The sequence below is a fragment of the Rhagoletis pomonella genome, unplaced genomic scaffold (assembly GCF_013731165.1).
Source record: "Rhagoletis pomonella isolate Grant_MI unplaced genomic scaffold, Rhpom_1.0 Rhpom_scaffold_00007, whole genome shotgun sequence".
NCBI classification, from domain to species: Eukaryota; Metazoa; Arthropoda; class Insecta; order Diptera; family Tephritidae; genus Rhagoletis; species Rhagoletis pomonella.
Window position 1 is genome coordinate 19,266,927 of NW_023458561.1, and position 11,518 is coordinate 19,278,444.

At 35.2% G+C, this 11,518-nt stretch overlaps 1 protein-coding gene across 1 annotated transcript in view; it reads left to right on the forward strand.

Moving 5' to 3' along the window:
• The first annotated feature begins 10,026 nt into the window (after nucleotides 1-10,026).
• LOC118742411 (hairy/enhancer-of-split related with YRPW motif protein) overlaps nucleotides 10,027-11,518 on the forward strand; it is a 20,525-nt gene continuing 19,033 nt past the window's right edge. Inside the window, exons 1-2 of the mRNA XM_036474470.1 lie at nucleotides 10,027-10,356; nucleotides 10,423-10,637. Coding sequence (XP_036330363.1) covers nucleotides 10,184-10,356; nucleotides 10,423-10,637 — 388 coding nt within the window. The 5' untranslated portion in view covers nucleotides 10,027-10,183. The remainder of the gene's footprint in view (nucleotides 10,357-10,422; nucleotides 10,638-11,518) is intronic.

The following is an 11,518-nucleotide window of genomic DNA, read 5'->3' on the forward strand; positions in this document are numbered from 1 at the left end:
ATTTAGTTTCAAATAAATATACAAGTTTATGAAAATATTATTCCGCTTGGCAATCTTTCAAATCAAACCCCGTCCTGCCATAAACTTTGATCTAAATTTTCTTGTTGTTATTGTTTCGTCTTTAATAGGCATTTCCAAAAGCATTTTTGGCGTTTCTTTTGAAATTTAATATATAATAATTGAATTAATATTTTCTAGAAAATAGAAATAATACACTGTGCGGCGTAGTCGATTGACCCACATTTCTCAATAATAATAATTTTTACACTTGGGCGCACTTGTGCACAAGGGTATTATAACTTTGTTCACATAACGGTTGTTTGTAGCATCCAAAGCGAATCGAGATAGATATAGACAAATGTATACATAAAGGCTCAGAATGAAAAAAAAAATATTAAGCCATGTCTGTTTGTCCGTCCGTCCGTGTACACGATAACTCGAGCAAAAATTTAGATTTCTCGACGAAAGATGGTATGTAGGTTGCCCTTTATCCAAGGTAGATTTGTATTGAAAATAGGTACACTTCCCATATAACGGTATTTACGAAAAATGCAATAACTACGATATTTCAGTAAATATTTTATGCAAATTGTTGAAAATTAGCATGTGATCGATTAATCGAGCCTTTCCAATTCGGTTTTTTGTAGATTTTTTAGTTCCGATTCGATCCGTGAAACGATCCAAAAAATCGAGAATCGAAATTAGATTTTTTCTCAATTTATGATCAAATTTGAATTCGAGGCTAGTAGTTACAAAAATTGAAGAGGGGTTGGATATTGTATCTAGCTGTAATTTAGAGTATTTGCGCTAGTTTATTTAACAAATAAATGATATAAAAAACTTTTTAATATACAAAGCTTTAATAAATGGACTAAAAAGTGGAAAATAATATTTCTCATTAACAGTCATTATAAAAAAATTATGAGATTGAAAACGAAAAACGCGACCGTTTAGCGATAAAATTTCCAAAAATGCCGATTGACAGCACTTTTTACGCTGATTTCAACGGTAGCAAATTTATTTGACACAGGTAAAAAGTAAAGAAGATATAAGAGGTTTATTTGCTTTGTTTATTTTTATTTTTTATTATCACTAAATTGTTGAAACCCAAAAGTAGATCATGATGAAATATGTAATTAAATTATGCAGTTTTTTCAAAAAAGGTTATTTCATGGAAAAAAACACATTTGTTCGTTTTTTAGGGGTTTTGGTTTAAAAATACAAAAAAGCTATAAATTATGTACATCAGCTGAAAGACAAATTAATTATCTTTATGGTGACGTCATTAGTTTCTTAATCGGTTATATAGTTCATAAGATATTAATATTTCAAATATCTAAAAACTGAACTTTAACCTTCTAGAACATCATCATTTTGGCATGGTTGAAATGGCCAAAAAACGTTCTATTGATCTGCATTTTTCGTTTTTGCATAGCTGAACGGTCGGTATTCTAGATTTGTTCCAGGAAATGACGAATAACTTAAATCAAAAATGCATATTTTTATGTACTGTTTAGTATTTCCATTAAAACACCAAATATATGGCAAATTCGCATAGAATTAATAATACACATTTTACTTCTACTTTGCATAATTTTTGTAGTATCTTTCTACTACCGTTTTCGCAAAAGGCGATCACATTCTTCCCCTTTCTCCTACTTCCAAAATACAAATCTAGATAAAGGAGTGTCAAATTTTAGCTGTCACAAACAGTGATCAGACTTCTAGCACATTGTGGTAGATCTGCCACTTTTTTGAGCATATACCACATCTACCACACAAGGTCTGAAATCTACCACATATTCGCGTTTTTGTGTAGTTTTATTTTTGATCGACATAATTTTCTTAATTTTAAGAGCATAAATTGTCCAACACTAAACACAAATAACAGGCAGAATGGGAGGATAAAATAAACTGTAAAATAGTAAAAATTCTCAATATTAAATTTTTCGACAGGAAATGCGGTTTTATTGTGTTAAATTGCAAACTATATGATTTATGAAAAGAATGAATAGCGAAAATGTTAAAAAACGGCGATTTTTGTGAAAGTATTAGCAAATTTCAGTGCATCTAAGCTTTCTGAGGCGTTGTTTACTTTGACTTGAATTGTCAAAATCGGCACATCCCGATTTGCTGTTTTTCTGGAACGTGCCACATTTGTTCGCTACATCGTGATGTGATTAAATTAAATTTTATAGAATGTTAGGGTAGGTTATACTGGCAGTCCGAAGCCACCTAGCTTGTTTCACACGATACACTGTGCATCGATATGTACGCATACAACACAATATTATAATAAATTTTCTAAACATTGACTGCCCTATTCATAAAAAATAAAACAGATTTAAAGAGCTCTATAAAGTGACATTTTCATACAAATTTTCTATTTATTAAGCAGTTAAAGTCTTATTTATTTTTTATGAATTTGGGCGTGCATCTTTAGTGTTTTATATAGTCAAATTTTTTCGGTCTTCTTTTAATGTTATAAGGAATTATGAGATACAAATTGTAGGGAAATTTGTGGGGAAACATTTTCCAACGCGTAGGAGAAAGTTGGGATTTTATTTTTGTTGAGAGGGGATTTTCCAAAAAAGTATGGATCATCTGGTAGCGGTATTCTATATAAAAATTATCAATATTTTTGTCAGTTTCAAAGGGATTCAGTAGAGCATTTCAAGGTCATTGAGTACACTTTTTCTACGATGACATTTGTCCAAAACTGAGACCACTCTAATGTATGTACGTATGCACATTAGGGTGGTCCAAAAGTAGCAAAGGCGGAATTTGAATCCTCTCACCCCTGGGATTGCTCTATATCGAAAAATATACCACAATTTTTTTATTTTGAAATCAAAAAATTATTAGAGGTCCTTCAAAGCGCTCAAAGTTTTCTATGTATTTTATACGGAAAAAAAAAACTTTTCATAGAAATGGTATAGAATTCTTGAAAATCAATATTTTTCGATTGGAGAAGTCCGGTTCTCTTCAGAAGGCGTCCAATAACAATACCCCGTTTTTTATTTGAAAATTTTTTTATACTAAAGATGTTTTATTTATCCCCCCCATTGCACTTTCTGCCATTTTCTGGGAGTTTTAGCGGGCCTATAAAATAAAGTTACTATGAAAAACGGGTTAATAAATAGTTGGATATTATTACTGGGAATCTCCTGAAGAGAAATAGAGTTTACCCATCAAAAACATATTGATTTTTAAGAACTCTATACCATTTCTACGAAAATTCGTTTTTCCCCATATAAAATACATGAAAAACTTTTAGGGCTTAGAGCGACCTTTAAATATTTTTTGATTTTAAAATAAAAAAATAGGGGCCAGTTTTTCGGTATAGAACAATCCTAGGGAGTGAGAGCATAAAAACTCCAACTTTACACATGCATTTTTGGACCACCTTAATGCGCATACGACAATGAATTGAAAGAGTAATGTTTTTTAATTTTTCTGCTCTTTTTTATCTAATTCATTTCTTGTTTTTAAGGGCCATGAGAGGAGTATTTAGTATTTACATATTTTTGTATGTATGCATGAATGTGTTTAAACTTTCTTTCAAAATCGTTTTCTTGATTAATGAAGAGTTTATTGATAAGGGTGATAGAACTAATTTGCATGATTTTCTCCTACGGAAGCAACTGTTTTAATATTATGTGTCCTAAACAACTGTATATTGACATCAGATTTGTTGAGAAATTCTCACGCTTTGATGGCTTTTCGGTCACTATTACCAAAGCCTGTGGCCCGTGTAACATAATTAAACTCACACACTTATATTTATAAGAAGAACATATGTATGTAGGTATATGCTTTACATTCACATGTTCATAGATGAGCTTCTACCGTCTAGCCTGGACTATTTTATAAACACTTAATTTCATTTGTAGATTTTTCCACTTCTATTTGATTTGTACCTCAGATGTTATTGTAAAATGGAAAACTTGTTTTGAATTACATCCAAATGAAATGCTTTTTTGTGTTCAATTAGTCACATCACTCAAGTTGGAGAGGGTCGACAATCCATTTCGACAATTATTGTGTGACTAAAAAACGCTTAAAAAGTGCATGTAAGTACATAAACGTATTGAGTTTGAAAACCACACATTAACTCACTCATCACTCCTACATGTGAATATACGAACAATTGTATGTATGTTCAATAACATTCATTTTTTATGTCTTTATGTACATACACATGTACATTATGTTTTAAAAAACGATAAAAGTTGGCGGTTAAAATGTTTGCCGAATTACTAAATATTGCCCTGAAGTTTTTATGATGATTCAATATCTACCTAAATACATATGTGACTTGTGAAAATTGATCACTTAATGACTTTTGAAAGCCAAGTACCAATAACTATCCATAATTTTCGCGAATGAAGGAGAAACTTTCAAAAATTCTTTCGGAGGTAACACACAAACGTGTGTAAATTAGGGTGGTCCAAAAATACATCCTGCTGCATATTTGTTCTAAAAAACAAAACAATGGTTATTAAAAATTTAAACTTACTTAATACCACAATATGGGTATGCAATCCCAGCAAAGGTTTTGAAAATACATACTTTAATTCACATATATTTTTGGATAGGGTTGCCATTTACCTATAATAACATTTTTTTAAATCATGCTACATGCGGTTAAGCAAAAAGTGAGTTTCAAACAAAATGTGTTAAAATAAAGCTACATATTTCTGGATAGAGTTCGCACCTATCTAAAAAATTAAAATGAATATCGCCGATACCACGTCAAACTATCGAATATGCACTTCACTTTCACTTAACTTACATAATTATCCCATCTTAGTTAACAGATGGGTAGCAAGCCTATTTAAAAACATGTTAGTCCAAAGCTTAAGTGTACACCTTTCGTGTGATACCCATATTGTGGTATTAAATAAGCTTACATTTTTAATAACCATTGTTCTTTTTTTTTTTTAAAGCTGGCAAACTCGTTCAAATTTATTTTAAGTAATTTAATTTTTAAGCAATTTTATATTTTCAAATATCTGGCAACCCTATTTTTCAAAATTTTTTACCACAGACGTACAAAAAAGAATTATATACATCCATGGAGCTGTTCATGTGTGATGTGGGTATGAAAACTTAAAATAACTAATTGTTGTATATAGCAGATAGAATCATCGGCGTATGCCGACGACATCAATATTATCGGTAAAAACAAGGGCTGCCTTCTCGGGATTGGATAGAGAAGCAAAGCGAATGGGTCTGGTGGTGAACGAGGACAAAACGAAGTATGTCCTGTCATCACACAAACAGTCAGAGCATACGCGTCTTGGCACCCATGTCACTGTTGACAGTTACAAGTTTGAAAAAGTAGACGACTTCGTTTATTTGGGAACCAGCATTAACGCCACTTATAATGTCAGCCTTGAAATCCAACGGAGAATCACTCTTGCCAACAAGTGCTACTTTGGGCTGAGTAGGCAATTGAGAAGTAAAGTCCTCTCTCGTCGTACAAAGATCACACTCTATAAGTCACTCATAATGCCTGTGCTGGTGTATGGCGCTGAGGCATGGGCAATGAAAGCAACTGATGAGGCGGCTCTTGGAGTTTTCGGGAGAAAGATTCTGCGAAAGATTTGCGGACCTTTACGCGTTGGTGATGGCGAATATCGTAGACGATTTAACGATGGGCTGTATGAGCCTTACAACGATATAGACATAGTGCAGTGAATTAAAATTCAGCGGCTCCGCTGGCTTGGCCATGTCGTTCGAATGGACAGATACGCTCCTGCTCTGAAAATATTCAACGCGGGCCACGATGCTGGTAACAGAGGGAGAGGAAGGCCTCCTCTGCGTTGGAAAGACCAGGTGGAGAAGGACTTGGCTTCACTTGGCATTTCCAATGGGCGTCAGTTAGCACAGAAGAGAAAAGACTGGCGTGATGTTTTGAACTCCGCCAAATCGCTTAGGCGGGTACAGCGCCAATAAAGAAGAAGAAGAAAAAACGCAATTAGTAAAATTTTTCAAGTCAATAAGCACCATAGTATTAATTTTTGAGGATGTCAAATATGTGCATGGGAAACCTCAAAGAACCGGCGGCACGGGCAATTAATAATGCTCCTTATTTTTAATATTCTTCAGATCGGGAGGAGGGCGATGTGGCTGGAGGAAAAAAATCTTAGACGACCCTAAGGTACATATGTAAGTATTTTAATTAAAGGACCGCGTTTTTAAACCAACAACTGTACGAATTTTGGTAGTTTACAAAATCGAAACCTTACGCTAGGAAATAAAAAGAGTTAGCAGTTGTTGTCTAACACAACTTTGCCTGATTAAGTTTTTTACGCATTGAGTGATGCAGCAAATTGATGAGTGTTCGAAAACGATTGAGGCAGGGGTTAGATATGTTCCTCCTAAAGTATGTGCATACATACATATTCCCACAAGGCGGGTATTGAACAGCGCCAATTATCGAATGATTGATACGTTTGAAGCGATTGATTCACAACAGATTCTGTAGAAGCCACTGAGCCACTCCTAATGCTCGTTTGCGCACGTTTCACCAATTTTATTTTAATTTTTAATTGCAAACGAACACGTCATTGTTTCGTAAAACTGTTCGTGAATCCTTCAATGACAACCTAGACATTGGCTTTGAAGTGTCATTATCAAGGTATCGATTCTCTTACTTCAGGCCACTCTCAAAGCAAATGAATGAGTGTTTGTTGTTGTTGTTGTTGCATGATTGTTCGCTATTACATACCCACATAGCGTAGCGCGTGTTACACAATGACCATTTGATCCCCTGCGGCGTTGAATGTTTATCCTGGCAGGATATGTGGGTTAACGGTAGAAAAACTAGCTTACAGAAAAACGTGCATAAACACCAAATGGATCATTGATATTATACTCGTATGTACTTGTAAATGCATAAGAATTATGTATACGTAGCCACTTGTACGCAGGTTTGAATTTTCAACGACCTTAATTTACATTTTATAACACTAGCACGGCGAATATACCAAATTTGAAACACATTGACAAGTGCAAAATTAAAATTATTTATGATTGCAAATATTGTGTATAATAAATAATTCAGTGACTCAAATAGAAATATCCAATGGAACAACTAAGTGAATGGTCGTTGCACTTTTCGATAACTGCGCCCACTTCAATGGGCTATTTAAATGAACGTGACCTCCACATAATTGCAGCGATATATTTAATTAAGGTTCATTGTTCGAAATAAATATCAAATGGTTTGAAGTTAAATCGTGGGCACAATTTGCCCTGCTATATCAACCTCGATGCAGAAGTTTATATTTGTAAAATACACACATATATATATGTATGTTCCTTTTTAGGTGTATTGCAGGAAGATATCGCTCCTCTAAGTGGAAAATTAGGATGTTTGACATTTATACTGTTCACTTATGGTGATTTCGTTTCTTCCAAAAAATTTGGCCGTTCCCCGGTGCGAAATGTATTTGATGTTAAACTCAACCCTGCAAAGAGGTATGTTTTTGCCTTCTTGTCGTTGCCTAGCTCACGCATTTCATAATATTGTAGTTTTAAACACCCATACACATAATTTTCAGGGCAACCATCTCCCCTGACAAAGCTTCACAGTGCAGTGAATGTACCTTTTTTGCCTTAGAAGAGTGTTATATCTTAAGAAACGAACACACAATTTTCTCACCCTTTGCCTTTAGTTTAGAATCGAACACGAAAAGAGAAAGGGGCAATCAAAAGGCAAACTTTTTTGGTAGAAACAAAATCACCATAAGCATATCGCACACCTAGATCTAAAGTGCGATTAACTAAAACAAAACAAAAAATTGGGCAATTTTTTGCATAAATCAATTCATAGGACTCACATCAAATTAATGAAAATATTTTTTTCTTCATGATTATATACATTAACTAAAAGTACTGTTATACCTGTTTTTGTGTTAACAGCGTTGAATCTGTACGATCCGCAAGCAGATAAATTTCCCTCTCTGAATTTTGAGTTAGCTCCCTTTAGATCTAGGTGTGCGCTATAATATAAAATTAATATAATATATAAATAAACTTGAGACATTCAGTGTCCTGGTCAATGGATTCAGGCTTATGGCAGCCCTACGCTAATAGAAATTACATTCGAAATACATATGAACAAAACAACTTTGCTGCTCAAGCAAAAGATTAATTAGTGTTGTTGAGTAGAGCCCGTGCCTGCCATTCGAGAGTTCCCAGTTTCGAATCCTCAATAAGGGGAACTTTTTATTTTCTTTAAATATTTCTTTCAGTTACGTTTTTTATGGTAATTCTTAAATGGTATTTTTTTATTATTTTAAAAATAAATGCAATTATTTCATTTTCATTATTTCATTTATTTATTACATAATTTTCTTTTCTCGGAAAAAAAATTTCACCTTCTTATGTGGCTACATTATAATTTTAAAGAAAGAGCTCGCAATATGCATGTGAAGATGTTGAGAAAAGAACACGAAAACTTGACAGCCCTGGCGCAGGGCAGAATAAATTCAACATTATTCCGAGAAAGGAAAAGGCTATGCCAGCGTAAAAAATTTTTTCAGATTGATCTCTGAAATCCTAAAATTAATAAATTGTGAGCAAGGATTCAATTAAGGATATCTCCTTATTTGAGCTAAACTCGAAAAAAGCCATTAACGCAGTATTATTACCGAACTAACAAGTTTGATTTTGTCGCTTAGTGTTATGTTACAAAAGTTTGTTTAACTTTAAGGCGCCGCAAAACGCACAGGTTTATCATTTAGTTTTGACTGAGTTTTTTTAGTCTTACAAATGATAATTTTCCAATGAATAAATACATACACATATATGTAAGTACTTATAAGTGTTAATATAAATAAAGTGTAATTAGTATAAGTACAAGTATAAACAAATAAATAAATGTGTTCATGTATGTACATATGTTTGCATTTGAAGTAAATATTGCGATACTTGACCTATCTTTCGAATCGACCTAGTCGCGTGCAATGCTTAGTTTATTATTTCATTGAGGACACAAGGAGACTTTTAATCGGAAATACCAGACACACAGACACCTGTATGCGGAACCAAAATGTCAGATAATCTTTGGGAGAGTGTGCGATTATGCAATATGACCTTGAAAAGTGGGCAACAGATGTGGGCCAATTCACTTGTTGGGGCCGCACACGACCGGCGTTAGTTCAAGTCGCGTGCTCCACGCGTTTGCATGCGGCCAGCAGCAGGAGACAGAGAAATAGGCCAGCACGGGAGTGCGACGGCGGTGGCACAAGTCTGGGCTTTGTTTTCGTAGATATGTCAAGTGGCAGCCGCAGTTACAGCATCGATAGCAGCAGGCCACCCGCGCATCACACGCTTGCAGTGTCAATCAGCAAGCGCCAATCGCTATTTAAATCAAATTCAAACAACATACATACTACATATATATATACAGCAGTGCATTTATGTCTACTTGTTTGTGCCTGCATCAATAAAAGTTAACAATATCGAACACCTTATAACTTGTTACGCTCTCACTTAGCCAAATAGCAACCACCGCAGCAGGATGCTCCTTTACAGTTATATGTACATACGTTTGTATTCATTATATGCAAGCGCCAGGATTTACCACCACAGCAATTCACCAATAGCGAATAGATACTGAGAGAACATATGCCTAGCGCTCTTGCATTGTTTGCTCACCAACGAGGATCAACATGTTCCCGACCCTAACCCTTTATGGCCAACCTTCCGCCACGTTCTTCTCCGCTGCCGTCGCCGCCGGCCTCGACTCGGTCGTTGTCGTGTGCTGAGGCCGGTCAACGCTCGCTTCACAATAGCATAACTACGGGCGGTGGTTTGGTTGTCACCACCTTTGTACGTAAATCCGCTTGCTACATTACGAGGGGTTGGTTTGAGTTTAGATTTTATTGGCGGCGTTGCTGCTGGCTTAGTGCAGGATTCGGATTCGGCAAGCGGGACGAGGGTTCAGGATACGCCGGCACATGCAGGTCGCATGTTGGTCATGCGCTGCAAAATCAGTCGAACGTCGTTCGTACACACGATAAGTCACGTGTGGCTACTAGCTCCGGTAATAATTAAACAAAGATAAATACATAGCTGGCTTGGGTAGAGGCTTCAACTTGACCGCACTCTAAATTTGTAACCTGTTTATTCAACGCTGATCGAGAATATTTACTTCTGCTGCAAGACAATGGAACATAATCTACATAACACTACGCCAGTGCACTGGGGCTACGGAGTTGCTCCGGTGCCAACTACGCCGCACAGTCACTGGACTCCGCCGCCACAGAATCATGGCTTGAAACGCGCTCTGTCCGAAAGTGACTGTGATGAACTTTATTCCGAGGAATCATCCAAGGAACAGTAAGTAACATTGATTTTCCAACGGGCGATAGTACATTCAATAATATGCTTTACCTAAAATTCAAGAATTTCGCCTAGTGAACCGGGAAGTTGTCAATTATTAACCCGTAAGAAACGACGAGGTGTCATCGAAAAGAAGCGACGAGATCGCATTAATTCTTCACTCACCGAACTAAAGCGTCTCGTGCCTTCGGCCTACGAAAAACAAGGATCTGCTAAATTGGAAAAAGCAGAAATTTTGCAGTTAACCGTGGAACACTTAAAAAATATACAATCAAAAGGTAAGCCATATCTTAGACATAACATTTGAGTGCCTGATGAGCGCATGGTATAAATTCACGACTAGCTTTATTAATGTGACAGAGAAGTGATCAAAGGTATTAAAGAGGTGTTTAAGAAGTGCAAGGGTGTTGAATAAAATTGGAATAATAAGAGTGAGACTAGTTAATGTCAAGTGCTTAGAAACTGTAGAATAATTTTCTGTAAATTTTGAAAAGTCTCGAAGGATAAAAGTGTTAGTTTTTCTGAAAATAAAACCCGGAGTTGCCATGCTCAAAAGGATAAAACAAATGAAACCATCATTTATTGTGAGAAAAGGCGGCGAATAGATGGCATTTTGCAGATAAAATAAAGTGTTTTTTCAAAGCAAATTGGCAAAAAATCTACATACCAGGTAGCGGGCTGAAAGAATAAACCAACATGTTAATATGTATATATTATTAAAGTGAAACTTCTTTAGCGTCGGTAGTGAACTACAAAATCGCGACACTTGCAATGCAAAGAAATTGCATATATTTTCGCTCTTTTTAATTTTTTAATATTGAGAGTAAATTATGGGAGCATGATATGCAGCGAGTTAAGGTCAACGCCTACTTAACGAAACTTATAACTTAAAAAATCAAAATGAAACAGATTTCGACGTGACATTAAGTAACGTTAAGTTTCAGCTGTTCAATTATAAGCAACATCCATTTAAAAGAATTTTTAAGTGAGAGCCTGTAAGTTACGTTAAGTTGCCATAATGAGAGCATAAGATTAAGATTAATAAACACACAGAGAGAAGTTTCACAATCAATCATAATCAATCATACATTCAATTTTTAACCAACTTCCCCCGATGAGCCAGAGTCTTGAAACTTCAAACTTAACTCAGAACCCGATG